The sequence below is a fragment of the Microtus ochrogaster genome, chromosome 1 (genome assembly GCF_000317375.1).
Source record: "Microtus ochrogaster isolate Prairie Vole_2 chromosome 1, MicOch1.0, whole genome shotgun sequence".
Classification (NCBI taxonomy): domain Eukaryota; kingdom Metazoa; phylum Chordata; class Mammalia; order Rodentia; family Cricetidae; genus Microtus; species Microtus ochrogaster.
The window spans coordinates 27,231,223-27,247,500 of NC_022009.1; the positions used below are offsets into that span (position 1 = coordinate 27,231,223).

General features: G+C 38.3%; 1 protein-coding gene across 27 annotated transcripts in view; it reads left to right on the forward strand.

The window, feature by feature from the left end:
• Nrxn3 (neurexin 3) overlaps positions 1-11,980 on the forward strand; it is a 1,572,781-nt gene extending 1,560,801 nt beyond the window's left edge. For 16 of the 27 annotated variants that reach the window (XM_026780401.1, XM_026780428.1, XM_026780435.1 and 13 more), the window contains one exon: positions 8,929-11,980. In XM_026780401.1, coding sequence (XP_026636202.1) covers positions 8,929-9,551 — 623 coding nt within the window. In that variant the 3' untranslated portion in view covers positions 9,552-11,980. Of the gene's footprint in view, positions 1-1,219; positions 1,895-8,625 lie in introns of those variants that run through there. The other 11 variants (XM_026780453.1, XM_013355697.2, XM_026780458.1 and 8 more) reach the window with 3 other exon arrangements.
• Positions 11,981-16,278: the final 4,298 nt, after the last annotated feature.

The following is a 16,278-nucleotide window of genomic DNA, read 5'->3' on the forward strand; positions in this document are numbered from 1 at the left end:
ACTTGACATTAGGAAGTCCTATGATGTGTTTCACCCCTACTGGAAAAGCATGAAATGAAACTCAGTTCCTTTATCCCACCCCTAATTGGTTTTGTCTTGCTGATCTCTCTACCTAACCCAGCTCTTTGTTCTGTTTTTCTATTTTTCCCCTAAATGCAACTTACTTTAAGCATGTTAACTTGATTTGCATCCCGACCATTCAGGGGTGATAGACAATATCCACCTTCTCTTTTAAATGTCTGCTTAGGATGTACATCCAGACTGCACGCCCTTTTTATTTTATTTTTTAGAGAAACAAAACCAAAATGCAACTTTCAAAAATAATTTGAACCTGTTTTCAATTTTGGCTGTTGCAAAAAGGGGAATCAATTATCCAAATCTAAAACAAGCAAATAAAAACCATCAAGAAACACCATGAGTACTATGCTGTGTCCCCTGACTGCTCTGTCTGTACCTTCTCAATGTGTGCATCTGGTTGTTCATTTCTTTAAAAAAAAAAAAAAAAGTCTTTTTTTGTTATTTTCCCCCTTCTTGTTTGAAAATTAAATGTTTTGTATTATATATCTCTCTATATATCAATGTATTTCTTTTTAATTGCTAGATCTTATCTTTAGACTTGATTTTATCTAAAATAATGAGAAAAAGTTGTAAATTGTTTTCTGCAGTTTTTTCCCCCACCCTTTCTTTAACTTGGAACAACTTCAGCCGCAGAACCCCACATCCACATCTCTCAGATAAGCCAGTCTCATGGGCAGTAGTACAGATTATGGGTGGCTTGTGGAAAGTGGATGATGTCATTTGGAACACGCCATTTCTGTATAGAGGAGTTGTTAGCAGCCCAGGACATTACCTCTCACCGTCTCGGTGTGTCTCTCAATGCCCAGCTGTAGATGGGGCTGTGTGGCTGCCGGTGAAGTTGTTCAACTGGAATGCGTAACTCAAGTCTCCTTAATTTTGCTCTTAATCTTTTGATCTTATTAGTAATATTACTTCATGTACTTTGTCTATTTTGAGTAGGAGCGAAAAAAAGTTTAAGTGTTTTTATGATTTGAAAAAAATCTTAAGATGAAACTGTAATGATCTTGGAGTAATTGCATGTTGAAGAAGTTGCAGCTTAGGGTGTGTGAGATTGTCAGTGTTAGAGTTCTGTTCTTGATTTCCATAGATGGGCATGTGTAGGCTCATTTGTTTTTGTATATTGCCCATCCCTTCCTTACAGCCAGAAGCTCTAATGCAGCTAGATCACTCCGTGCCGCCCTTACATGGACATGGCGACTCACTTACACATTTACTCCTATCATCGTCATCTCCTGTGTAGTACACTCGTAGATGCGACCCTCCCCCTTTCCGCATCCTCCCTTCCCATGCCCCCCCTTTCTTTAGCATTGTTACAATTTATGTGATGTCATCCATTCCCCCAAAATTGAGGAAAAATCTAAAATTTGTCAAAAAGACAATAAGAAGCTAAATATATATTCGAAAACTTACAACGAAGAAATTCATTCAAAACCCTATAGATGCACAGATTTTTTTTAAGAGGCAAATTATAAAAACAGTTTTTTTCACCTTCAATCATAGCGATCAGAGTTATTTTAAATTTAACATTGATGCCCTCCTAAATCCCCCAACGTAAAAATTGTTGAAGTGCAGATTTTTTTTTCTTTTCATGTTCTGTGGTGTGAATGTATGTGTTGTTGCCTCCCTGTATCACTCTGTTGTAAATTATTATATTTGAAAAATTAGACATTTTGCTCAAAAGTTTTTAAGGAATGACAACAACAACAACAAAAAAGCAAGTCACAAGAATGTGGCAATTCTGTTTGTCCAAGAGCATTCTTACACAACTTTCTTTTGTAAATTTTTCTTTCATGCCAAAAAACATGCGGGCAATTTGTTGATGTAAGTTGACTATAAATTAATATGGTATGCTTTTCTGTTGTAATTTCAGTTATTTTGCCTATGTTGAAATATTCTCTCCCTCTTTCCCACTTTCTCCTTTTTTCTTTCTCTCTTAGCCAGAACAGCTTCTATTGTTTTATTTTCCTTTGCTTTGTGTTCTTTTATTGTGAATGCTTTGGTATTATTTGCTATCCTTCTGCTTGACTTGTTTTGGCTTGATTTTTTTTGTACTATATTATTTTGAGAACGATATCAAGTATTGTATTTTACTTGTGCTTTTTTGCTTAATTTTCACTGTTCTGATTTGTGCTGAATTGCATTCAATAATCAATAGGAATTCTACTTTCAGTTAAAAAGATAGATGCCTAGTCATTATCAAACTCAAGAAACCTAGTCTTTGCTTGAACTTAGTTTTGACTGCTAACTTTAAAGTCTTTACAGGACTGGTTCTTCTAAAGTGGGGTATTAAAATTGGTTACAGCATATGGGAGGTCTGTACACCAGATCAAAAAAAAATTAATTTGAGTTTGTCCCAAATATTACTAGTGGTAATTTTATCCTAAATTTAATTCCTTAGACAATATTCAGGGAAATCAGCCCTTTATCTAATTTTCTTTCAGCGAAGGGGAAATAAGGTACTCTCAAGTGACTATGGTAGAGTGATTCTCCAGGATTACGCTATCATCTTCACCACAGGCTACAAAATCAATTTTACTCAGAATAAAGACATCAAGAATCCCAGGTGTTTACAGTGTTGCAGTATGATATTGATGCCTTCTAAAGTACACAACCAACTTCACGCATACACAGAGAAAAGGCACATTCCCCTTCCTTTCTTCCCTCCCCTCCTCCCCTCTCTTTTCCTCTTTTCTCCTTTGTCTCCTTCCCTCCCCTCCTCCCCAGCCTGACGGATTTAAACAGGTAAGCTTCCTAGGGAGCTTATGATTGTTTCAAGAACACTCAGGGTGGTTTTCATATTTCAGCTTTTATCTAGAAAGGATCTGGGTAAGTACCACCATTGTGTAACTATGGATTGACAAAATGCCTCGACCTTGAGGTTGTTGAACTCGGTGCAACAACTGCACGCCAGAAGCACAGGGCTTGAGAGAAGCACCATGAAACCTTTGTAATGAACAAGTGATTTGTTTTAACTTTAGTTCCAGGTGTCAAGGTTATCTGAAATTGTTATAAGAAATATCAAACCGGGTGGTGAATAAGACATGTTTTTAGCTTGGCAACTTTCATGAATGGGCTCAGGCTCCCTTCACCTCTGTTCAAATGATTTTGTACTGGTTTCTAAACCAGATTCCCAAAAGGGGTGTTAATATACCTAATTGTATTAAAAAGCTCTTATGTTTTCTGAAGAAGCCATCCATTTTATTATAGGCTAATCATTTATTTTCAAATACGAGATCTTTGAACTTGTATTTGAATGATGAATCTTTCCACAATTTCTACATTTATCTCTAGAGCCCTCTGTAGTTATGTCTCTGAATATGAAGCCACTGCACTAAAACTGACAGATAAACTCATCAATGATTGTAATATTAATAAAACTAGTAAAAAGCCATTCTGAGTAGCAGAAGTCACTATAGTAAATATTCAATGTGTGGTGGCTTGTAATAGGCTCTGATATTTTTTCCATTTTCCTTGGAGTGGAAAGAAAACTTACCCAAGTCATGTGGCTCATGAGTGTAATTCCAGTATTAGAAAGAGTCTAGGCAGACTGACTTCAAAACAAAAGCTCGTAAGTAATAAGCAAATGAAAACTTCATTTGGCATTCTCTAGTTTACTACACATAATTATATCAAGCAGCTGTACATATGTAAAAGTAACAAAGAAGAAGAAAGATTTGGTAAACTTTCACAATTAAATTATTTCCAGATGAACCATTTGCGATGTTTTTAGGGGCTGGTTTACTTAAAGAATTACATCATGTTAGATATAAATTATCTCCAGTGAGACATTTGCGTTTTATTATTTTTTTTCCCACCAATGACTGGCTATGTTTTGCCAGGTACTTTTTTTTTCCTGTAGGTCATCAATCTAGAGCCATTTAATGGTTAAAAGCTTCAGCATCTCTGCGTTTGGAAGGACTCACTCCTATAACTCCAGATATGTAAACAAGTGTCTTTATGGAGCCGGTAAACTAGAATAATGCAAATCAGAGATAAAAAAAAGAATCCAAATGGACATAACAGAACTCCCTTAATTGGAGCACAGAGTCCTCTCTAGGGTTCCCTGCTTAGAATCATTGTTTTTGTATTTCTCTGACCTCTCAGAGACAGCTGTCTCCAGAGAGGCAAAGGCTGGAGCCATGTTGAAACTTGATGCTGTTATTTTATTTTTATTATTTTTGGTGACCCACTACATGCACCATCACCGACAACATCCTCACAGTTCAGAAGAGCTCTACTGAATTTTTAATACACTGTCTTTTGCGATGGCAGACAGACCCTTTGCTAGATATCAGCCCTAGAGGCATGAATTATATATCTATAAATACACTCATAGAGCAAAAAAGCAAGGCAGCCTTCAGGGCTAAAATAGACCTTTTATATCCCTAGTGAGCTCTCTAGTTTAAGGAAAAGCACAGCCTTGTCAAAAAAAAAAAAGTGTATGTTCCTGATTTTAAGATGCTAACATTAAAGAAAACAGATAGTTCTTATTCTCAACCAAAGGACACTTCCAGAAACGGCAGAGAAAATTACAATTTTAATATATTCCAGGTTTCATGTCCCTCCGTCTGTTAGTTTTAGACTCCTTGATTGTGTGAACACTTTCCTAAGCTTAGACACCGGTTTATAATTATAGAGTCTTTGTGACGGAATGGCATGTTGTTAGCTATTGTGTCCCTCCTAGCCCTATTACCTTGGATCAGTTGACATGGAGGGTTGGTTCCGATGACCTCTCTGACACCAACATCTGTGTGTGTTAATGTCCCTGGAAGACAGGCTTCTGCGCATACTTGTAAGCAATTATTTTGATTGGGTTAGTTGAGATAGAAAGACTGGTCCCCAGTGGGTATCATCATTCCCTGAGGCAGGAGCGTAGACTGTGTAAAAAGAAGAAAGTAAACTGAACATGAGCATCCATTTTTACTGATTACGGATGCAATGTGACCAGTGCCCTGAAGCTCCTGCCTGTTGTGGGGTCAGCCTTGTTGAACCAGATGTTTTTTGCCTGCTGCCATGTGGCTAGCAAGTGCCTCCATGGATGATGGGATGCAACCTTGAACTCTGAGCTGAAACAAATCCCTCCTCTAAACTGCTCCTGTGGGAGTATTTTTTCACAGCAACAGGGAAGGAAACAAAGACAGCCCCTTACACAAAACAGCACGGTCAGCCAGGTCTGTTAGTTTGTGATTAATTTTCTGGCTGCTTGGAAGGCAGAGGCTCTTTTGCTTGAGCCCAGAAGTTTGAGAGCAGCTTAGGAAACATATGTAGACCCAATCTTCAAAACAAAACAAGAGGCGTAATTTGCAACAAATCTGTGTATCACTTTCTTGTTCTTTAAATCCTAACTGGATTAGTCCTAATAGCAAATACAATGTATATTCTGTAGAAATGATTGTGATACTATTTATTCTCTACTCCTTCCGTTCAGACAGTTTGGGGGGAACGGTGCATTTCCTATCTGCAGGCATTCGAATCCCTGACTGCGGAGTTCATAAATACAGAGAGCTAACTATATACTGTATTTATTTTAATTCCTAAAGACAACATTTCAGATAAAAATTGATTGCAGAGCTAGGGAGTTGGGCCAGGACTCACAGTTTTTGCGGAGCCAACTTCGATACCAACAAGCTGGAAAAGGTCCCGTGTGTGCCTCTAACCTCAGCACTGCTGGGAGCTGAGACAGGATGGTCCCTGGGGCTTGCTGGTTGCCATCCTAGTAGGGGACCAATGAGCTCCAGTTTCAGGAATAGGATCTACCTCAGAGAAATCAGGCAGACAGTTGTAGAAGACATTGTAAATACACTTCCATATACATGAATATGCTATACATATAATCACACATGCACACTCACATACAATAGATAAAAAGGGTAATTAAGTAAGTAATGGAATATTTAAACTCAATTATATACCCAACTTGTGTATACTCCAGGTAGTTCTCATGTCCACAGTTTCCTGAAAGTTTTTTTTCCTGTTCTAATTCCCACTTGTAATAATGGGCCTCCCATGCAAGCAGCTTGATTTCAAACTCCAGGCAGTCTTCCAATTCCTGGCAAGGCCAAGTGAGAAGATTGAAAAACGCTTCTATGATTTGAAGTGAGTAGAAATCAGAATATTTTGGCTTCAAATTTTCCTGGCAGAGGGCATCCTTTCTAATGTCTTATCACCTCAATCAGGGTTAGTAACACAAGCATTGTGAAAAAGGAAAGTTGGATGATTTTGAAAGATTTTCGCATCTTACTTGGGATACAATACCCATCATTTTGTTGTAAAAACGAATCGCTCTCACTTCACTTTGGAACTCAACAGCCTATTAGAGACTCTCCATTAGCAAGCCATAGAACCCTCTGTCTGTACCATTGGGAAAAGGTGAATTTTGACTTTGTTTTGAAATCAGCAGTGCTTGCTGGGCTGTTGGATGAGAACAGAATAGCAAAGGAGAATAGATTGATTCAACTGGAAGGTGAATGGGTTTTGTAAATTTTAAACAACACCGTGGAGCTTTAGCAAGGGTTAAAGAGAAAACAAACAAGTCAAATTTAAGTCGTCAGGTGGGTGGCTACAGGTGGTTCTGTCAAAGGACAAATGAATGCCCTCTGGGAAGGATGAAGATGGAGCCCTTGATTCCCAGAAAAGCAGGCGTTTGCATTTATGATGTAAGTGAATTACTTCCCAACAAGTCAGATGTTCTTCCTCCTCAATCCAATTTCCTTCCTTGCTTAAGAGGTATATTTTTGATGTGACCTCAAGGAACAAGCAACTCTGATTTTATGTTGGTAATGAAGCTACACATTGAACCTTTGTTCTAGTTAACCCAGATTACACGGAACCGAAGTCTAGCCATAGGGCAGCAGGTAGGAGCACTTGGTTCACAAGTCTGACTCCAGAACCCACACAGCTGGTGTCTTACGTTGTCATCTGTGCACTGCTACAAGTGGAGATCGGACAGGGGAGTCGCCCGGAAGCTTGAGGACCTGCTAGCATAGAGTACACACAGCAGCCAACAACAACAACAAACAAAACAAAACAAATTCTGCCTCAAAAATGCAGAAATCCACAACCGTTTCTAAAACACACAGGCTTTGACATATTTGTGCCCACATTCACACACACAAACACACATGCACGCAGGTGCACACACACACACACACACACACACACAGGAAGAGAGGAAAAAAAAACATCTGGAAAGTAAAGTTGCCCTTCTTTCCTTCGGCTGTGAGCCTCCATTTAAACACTGCCCCCTTCCCAGAGATCACCTTGAATATAGCACACACTCCCCTCTCCCCACCACTAGGAATATAAGAAAAATAGTTCGTGCAGGGTTAGATTTTAGGGCTATCTTTCCTTTAGGGAATTGTGTTCCAAATCCCATTTATAAAAACTAGCAAAAGTGTGTAAATTATGTATTAACTAAGTCACAAGGTATATGAATTATATATGTTCACAATGTTAAAAAGAAAAAAAAATAGGCATACTGGTCTAGCAAAGGAAACCTGGGGCTCTGAAAACCCCACAAAGATCATTTTGCTCCATCAGTTCAAACTCTGAGCTTTAGAATAGAAACTCAAGTTGAGACCCCAGACCCCAGACATCTTAAAGCTCTTGGGAAGATGCTTGTTTTACTTCTTCCCCTTGAAAAAAATGACACTATCTGTTTAGGTGAGAAATAGTCATGCCACTTTCTGTTGTCCTTCCCCTTCTGTATGATTCTCAGAACTCACACGAGCATCGCCCTGACCTGTCTCTTTCTGGGTAACACAATTATTGGCTAGGGAGGAAGGCAGTCAAATGTTTTTACTGTGTTTGCTGCCAGGCCTTCTTTTTAACATACCTGGGTGGCACAGGTGTCATGTTTCTGAAACCTGGCTGGTGTTTAAAGATGCGTGGTGAGGGATGCTGAGTGGAGGAGCTCTAGGAATGGATCTTGGTAGGAAGAATCTTGGCAAAGTGTCAACTTGAAGGTTTGACTCTCTGAGACGTCCCTGGACTGTGCAGTATTAAACCTGCTGCGAATCCCAGCCTGGCTTTGTCACTGATGGAGGAGGGTCCTTCAACAACGGACATATTTGTTAGCAGATGCTCAAACACTAGCCATCCTCTCTCAGGAAAGTAACTACGAAGCAATAGAGAAATGGTACACGCGTGTTGGTTGATCCATCCGTAAATAAAGCTCACTGTGTATGTATATACAACCATACATGAAGTCTTGGTAGTACGTCTAAGAATGTGATTAACTAAAAGTCATCTCACCAGCAGATCCTGGAACCAGCCTGTTTGAATTTTGTCACTGTAAATCACTTGAGAGTATCTTTAAAAATCTAAGACACTTATTTCCACGGTTCCAAATTTTGGGTGTGCAGAGGCATATAATTGGTTCTGTGTCAGCCTGGAAGAACAAGGCGATAGTCAGAAGTACCAGTTATGGAGAGTCAGGTCACCTCATAGCCATTTCAGAGGCATAGCCTCTGCCCTGCCCTCATTAGAGTGACGATGAACTGTGTTTATCCTGTACTAATTATGTCTTTTTTTTCTTTTCAATCCCAGGAGGTGAATTAGTTATTCCTCTTCTTGTAGAAGACCCTTTAGCTACCCCTCCTATTGCTACACGTGTACCCTCCATTACACTCCCCCCTACCTTCCGCCCCCTCCTCACCATTATTGAGACCACCAAAGATTCCCTGTCCATGACCTCTGAGGCGGGGTTACCTTGCTTGTCGGACCAAGGCAGCGATGGTTGTGATGATGATGGCTTGGTGATATCTGGGTATGGCTCAGGGGAAACCTTTGACTCTAACCTGCCCCCTACTGATGATGAAGATTTTTACACCACCTTCTCCTTGGTAACAGATAAGAGTCTTTCCACTTCAATCTTCGAAGGTGGCTACAAAGCACATGCGCCCAAGTGGGAATCCAAGGACTTTAGACCTAACAAAGTCTCGGAAACTAGTAGAACTACAACCACATCTTTGTCCCCTGAGCTGATCCGCTTCACAGCGTCCTCCTCGTCTGGGATGGTGCCCAAATTGCCAGCTGGCAAAATGAATAACCGTGATCTCAAACCCCAGCCTGATATAGTCTTGCTTCCGTTGCCCACTGCCTATGAGCTAGACAGCACCAAACTGAAGAACCCACTAATCACTTCCCCCATGTTCCGTAATGTGCCCACAGCAAACCCCACGGAGCCAGGAATCAGACGGGTTCCGGGGGCCTCAGAGGTGATCCGGGAGTCCAGCAGTACAACAGGGATGGTCGTCGGCATTGTGGCTGCTGCCGCCCTCTGCATCTTGATCCTCCTGTACGCCATGTACAAGTACAGGAACAGGGACGAGGGGTCCTATCAAGTGGACGAGACGAGGAACTACATCAGCAACTCGGCCCAGAGCAACGGCACGCTCATGAAGGAGAAGCAAGCCAGCTCCAAGAGCGGCCATAAGAAACAGAAAAACAAAGACAAGGAGTATTATGTGTAAACATAACGCCTATTCGTATGTGAATTTAAAACAGATTCATATACACACACCTGAGTACTTTGACAATGAGACTTAACTTGTCGGATGTGTTCTGTGAGACGGGGTACACCACAACTATGGTGGGGAAAACCATTTTTAAAAGGACACATACGATGGTGTATCTCTCTGTAAAGTTCAGCCATGCTGCGAGATTGCAGCCATGGCGCTCGGAGACAGAAAGTTCTCTCTGCCCTGCTGTATCATAAAGCACACGCTTAGCGCCCTGGAGCAAGCCCATGACTCCATGCGACTTTGGATGCTTCCTTCTCTCCAGGACCTTTTGACAGGGGTAGAAGACAATATGACTTACTTGTTTCATAACTGCAAGTGAGTCTGTAATGATGTTTGTGAATCTTGACTGTAACAATGTTGGGTTATTTTTTGTTTGTTTGTTTAATTATGTAAAAAAAAATAAGAAAAAAATGAGAAAAGAAAAATGCTTTAAAAAAATCAAAAAGAAAATAATACAAAAAACCCAGAAATAACCTTTATCTGATTCTGGCCAATGTGAGTGTAACTTTTCAAGATCTGAGGGGAAAATGGCCTTTGGGTTTTCACTTATTTTTTTGACAATGACTGCACATATGAAGAGAAAAAAAATACTCAGAAAACAAAATGTATGAGACTCTTGCCATATGAACTCAAAAGCTACCATGGCATTCACTCCACGTAGCAGGTTGTAGTATCTCTAGAATCTGTTGTTTGTTTCCTAATGCTTTGATGAACCTATGGGGTGGATGATGATCTATTTGAAAAGTGGGTCCCCAAGATCTAATTTCAATGTTTGCCACTCAAACCTCGAACAGACGGGTTTGGGGCCGGTTTTATCAGAGCTATTGGTTTCACTTAACAATACTGTCCCTGTCCATCAACCCAAATTGTGTGGAAAGGGAGAGAGAAGCCCCACAAATGGAAGCAGAGCCTTTCCAAGGGAAGGGCAGGGGGTGGACTGGATCCGTGATTGGTCGAAATGCATGCAGATAAAGAAAAGACAATACTAAGGTCTGTTTCAACAGACTGCAGGGGAGTTCCCAACTTGTAACACAACCACAAATGCTCACAACGAGCCATGTCGTGGCCAAGTGTGAAAGTCAGTCTTTCCCCACCCCCAACGTGATAACGGTTTCCATAGCGGTTTGATTTTGTAGCCTGATGTGAATAAATCTCTTTCCATCTCCTTCATGTCGCCCTTCACCCATCTTTTCTAAAAACAGATAAATAAATGAATAAAGCTGCTGTGACACACAAAAGGAATTTAATAGTATAATATATATAAATAAATATATATACAGATATATTTATCATGGTATGTTTGACGGGATGACTGACACAGAAATCTGTTCAAGTCTTGAAGTGGAATGAGAATGTTATTTTAAAAGAAAAAAATAACAAAACAACAAAAAAGCGAACCTTAAAATGTGAAGAAAGTGTGAGTTTTCGTTTTGTCACAGTTAACTGTGTCAAAGAGAATTTAAACAACAACAACAAAAACTTCTCAGATTTTGTTTACATATTTTACTACATTTTTGCTGGTATAATTCCTTAGTCACGTATGTACATACCGCTTTAAGAACTGTTATTTCCTTTCTCTCTGTTTGTTTGTTTTGTCTCCCATTCTGTCTCCTTTTTATAAAGAGGAAACAATGTACAGCGTAACAATAAACTGGTTTTGTGGCCATAGCCATTCAAACAGCAAGAAGATAAAACAAGACACATATTCGCATAAAGGTGAAGTGTGTCCTCTGGAGGGGCAGACATAAATACGATTTCTTTTGTACAGATGAAAACCAATCAGCCGTCTAGATTTAGAAATCTACTCTTGCTGGTCTTTGTAAGTTGCATGAATATTTGACTTTGGAAAAAAAAAATCTTAAAGACATGGGGCAGAAGGCACAGTCTAAAACAATGGTAGCCTTTACTGATGTGTATGGAAAGAGATGTTCCTCCTTATCTGAGATTTCAATGTGTTAAGAGTTCTCATTTTTGTTGTAATTAAAAGGACAGAATTATAAAAGGATATCAAAGCACGATTATAGATCAATGGCCCAGCCTATATGAAGTTGATTATATCTCGGTGTTTGTGATGGATTGCTGTTCTTGGAGTCTTGAGGTCTTGTGAACTGATCTCCTGCTTTCTTTCTTTACATTTTTTTAAAAGTCTGAGTAAAAACTCATCTGTTTATTCCTTTTCGTGTAAGTTTCTATTTGGACAATTTTACGGGAACTTGTGCATTCTGTATGTGAGCTTTCATTGTTTTCCTCGCAGACCCTCAAGGAATTTCTTTCATGATGTTGTGATGTTCCTGCTTTTTCTTTTTCCTTTTCACTTTTATTTCCCATTTGCTTTTTCGTTCAAGGATATGCTTAGCAATAAAATGTTCTTCCCAAAACCCCTGTGTTATGATGCAATTTTATTTTCTTAAATTTGGTAAAAGATCTTGCACACAGCTAAATAAGCCTTCTTTTATTAAGAATCAAGGAAGCTAGAACCACATACATGTTCTAGAGACTGTTCTGACACTTACTAATTACGGAATGACCCAAGAGGCATATTTATGAGATGGATTATCTTCACTCTACCTGAAGACTTTGTGTTTAGATTGCTATAATGGAAAAGGAGGTGGAAAAGTCATGTTCCAGAAGGTAAGATGTCAGAAGCACTGTTTTCTGAAAAAAGATTCCTGGATGCTATATTTTCAAAAATGTTTGCTATCTTTAAGTGTTTTCCATAAGTCAAGAAACTTTGGAGGTTGTTCAAGAATTGTATTCAGACATAACCTTATAGAGAAAGCTTTAAATATCTTTCTTCCTAAGCTGCCCACCATAGTGAAAAACAACTAAACAAAACAAAAAAAACAAAAGTAAAAAGCTCACCAAATTCTATAGTGAAAGTTGAATGATTTTTTTTTAATTTTTAGAGTTTCATCCTACAGTTTCCCTCTATCAGGTCTTCATTTACTCAATATGGTTGTACTTTTCTTACATCTATGGAACTCTAGACACACACTTTACTTTGACAACTGGATAGTCAATGCTGTACCCTGTTTTTCACCATGACCCTCTCCACCCCAATTTTTATTTAGCTAAATCACTGACCTCAATGAAGTTTTAAAATGATGGTATCATTATGAGCTTTCAGCTTTCATTAGTAGGATAGTTATACTGTTGACTATCTTGGGGATGGAATGAAATCAGGCTTGGCAGTACTAAATTATATGAAGTTCTTTTTTATATAGTTATTATCTCAGATAATTGACTTCGTAAAGAAATGACTCATCAGTGTCCATGATGTGCCAGGTACTCTGTTGCTTTCATCTATGTGTTCTTAATCGACTTTAAAGATAAAGGAACAAAACCACAAATAGCTTAAGAGAAACTTGGCTGATACCTTTCCAGCCATGTTGATAGTCACATTGCAGTAGCCTGGAAGCCCATGACCAACACATGGGATCTAAGTTTAAGTGGAGTTGGTTGGTGTCCTAGATGGATTACTGCATACACGTGGCTGAAATTCACAGATGCGCTGAGATTTCTCATCTGTAAAAATAAATAAATAAAAGCATTAAAACTCAACGACTTAATTATGCAATGTACAATTTTTAGGTTTTTAAAACATCCACCTAAACTAACATAAAGATCTTTACCTTTGTTTTATAGAGAGAGGACTCTTCATATTAGCCTCTTCCATGTTATTATTTGATTATTAATTTATTCTCTGTGTAATAATTTTCTTCTCTCCTTGGGTATTCTACACCACAACTGATATACAATAAAACAATTAATTTAGTAATTATTAAATGGTACAGCTAAGTCAGTTCAAGGTACTAGGTATAATCTAGAAGTGTATTCCCAACTAACAAACATATCACTGACCTTTAGTAACACAAGACTGTCTGGCACATTTTAAACACATGTCTAGAAGTCTGGTTTAATAAAGTCAGGATATTTTGAGGAAGATGTTGTTAGAGTTAACAATTTTATGGATAAATATTGCAATGAAGTTTTCAGACAGTAGGTTTCCCACACAGAGACAATGAAGACTGAAATGGTGCCTGTTTGCAAACCACTGGTCAAAGCACATTCAGAGAAACCATTTCCCAATTTCTTTTAATGATGAAGTCAACATGGCACTGTCCTTTTTACTGAATTGAAATTTGGCACTATGTTTGGCAATAGCAAGGCTTAGTTCCAATTCTGGCCCTCAATACAGGGCCTACTCTCTGTCAACCGTGGCACCTTGAGTATTCTTGGAAACTACAAATGTACCACATACCCCTTAGCTCTGTTGTAGAACTAAATGACCTAATATGGATATGAGCCCTCAGTACAATTCCTAGTCTATAGCCCTAAAATCATATCTACTTATAAAAAACAATCAGTTATTATCACAGAAAAAAAGATTCTAAAATTTCTTCTGAGAGTCTAGGAAAGAAGCTTATTGGAAGTTGGCAGAGCAATCATTTTATTCCATCACATAAACTCGCTCGCTGCCCTCTTATTTCACTACAATTGAAATATATATATATGTGTGTGTGTGTGTGTATACATATATATACATACATATACAATATACTGACTCTTTGATCCCTTTTTGAGTCTTCCATCAAGTCTGTAATAGTTCCCTGAAGCCCACTTTATCCAGCTTCTTAGGTGCACATTCTTTAGCACAGAATACATGGTAATGCATTCTCTGATGCAAAGGGCCTTCTATTCCTCAAAATTTATAATTTAACCATTGCTTTAAATCAGTGGTTCTCAACCTTACTAATGCTGTGACCACTTAATACAACTCTTCATATTGTGATAAATTCCAACCAAAAGGTTATTTTCATTGCTACTTCATAACTGTAATTTTGCTGTTGTTATGAATCAGAATATAATGTCCTGTGAACTCTCTAAACCTTACTACACACTATACATCAAAGACCATTTTTGACATTCATTCTTTTGATAATTCAGCAAACCCTTCTTGAACATTTTTCAACATGATGAACAATCAATCCATTATGGCCTGTTATTACTTTGCTTCAATGAAGAGAGAAAATATAAATAGAACTTTAACTTCTTTGTTTCTCATATAGACTTACATTTTTACCCAGAGTTTGAACTTTCTCCAAAAATATCCAAACTCTGTACTTTATCCAGCAAAACCAAACTATTACAATGAGGTTGGTTTGATAAGTCATTTATTTATTCATTTTTTTCTAAATAATTAGTGCAACTGAAATTAGGGGTGCTAAAGAGATTAATAGTAATAATGTTCAAAAAGCACAAACGAAGTCCTTTGTGTGTTCAGAAGACTTTACCTATAGGAATGGTGACATATAGAAAGACTTGGAATGATTAAAAAGGGCTACAGGATTTTAGTCAAAAGTATAACACTAATGAAAGCTTAAATTTATAATTACAATGGCATTAGGACTATAAAAAGCACATCAGCAAAACATATGACTAATAAGAATTTAGAATCTTGTCAATGGAAGAGAAAAGAGGAATGGCAGACTGCCATGGGAAGTTCTGGTGAAGGGCCAGTATGTCCCTGAGTATAGAGGACATGATCATGTTTGAACAAGGGCTTAATAGGTCTGTCCTCAGGAAGCCTGCAGGGTGACTGGAGGAGCCAGCAATCCAGACCAGGGGCTATTTTGAAGAAAAGAGGCAAGAAGAGGACTTCTGCCACAGCCACAAAAAAGACAGCAAGCAGAAGCTGCCTTACTTTTGAGATGACAGCGGTGAGGAAGATGTCAGAAGTAAGTATCAATGTTTTAAAAAAAGGAGGTGGAAAGCCACCTAGAAGCACGATGAGGGGTCTGTTGACGGTCCTGAGGAGAGAGTTTATGAAACTACTTTTGTTTCTTTTCTTTATACACATATATAATTCCTATATATACATATATAATATACATATATTACTCATAAGATGAATAATGAAACTATGTATGTATAAATATTTATATAGAGTTTTTCTTTATTTTCAGACTATATAGTCCCGGCTAGTCTGAAACTGATAATGTAGACAAACCTAGCCTCAATCGCACAGAAACCTGCCTGCCTTTGCTTCCCATGTTCTAGGGTGGAAGGCATATGCCATGATATCCAGCCTGGAGTAACTTTTAAGCATCGCTAATGTGTCAGCTGGTACCAACCAACGGGAATAACGAATCTTTGTATCTTAGCTACGTTTTCCTTTCCTTTTGAAAAATTGATGACACTTTCATGATTTTATATACAAATAAAAAAAAGGGATGAGAGGTTTCTCAGAGGCTAAGAGCTTGCATTTCTCTTGCAGAATACCCAGATTCAGTTCCCAGAACTCATGGCAAGTGTCTCACAACCCCCTGTTACTCCAGCTCAGGGATCTGATGCTTCAGGCTTATGCAGGTACATGTGTACACACACACACACACACACACACACACACACTTGAAAATTTAAATATAAAAATAATAAATAAATGAACATAAAAGAAAATAAGCACAAGGAACTTAAACAACTTCTCTGAGCTCACATAGTCAAAAAGCAAGGTAATAATAAGAAATCCAATCTTGTAGTTCTTAATTTAGAACCTCTCCAATTACATACTGCTTTCTCTAGAGAATCCATTTTCTATTTTAAGAGGAATATTTGAAAGGAAACATCAGGGATAGGATGCTGTATTTATTCATTCATTTGCTCAAGCTCTTATGAC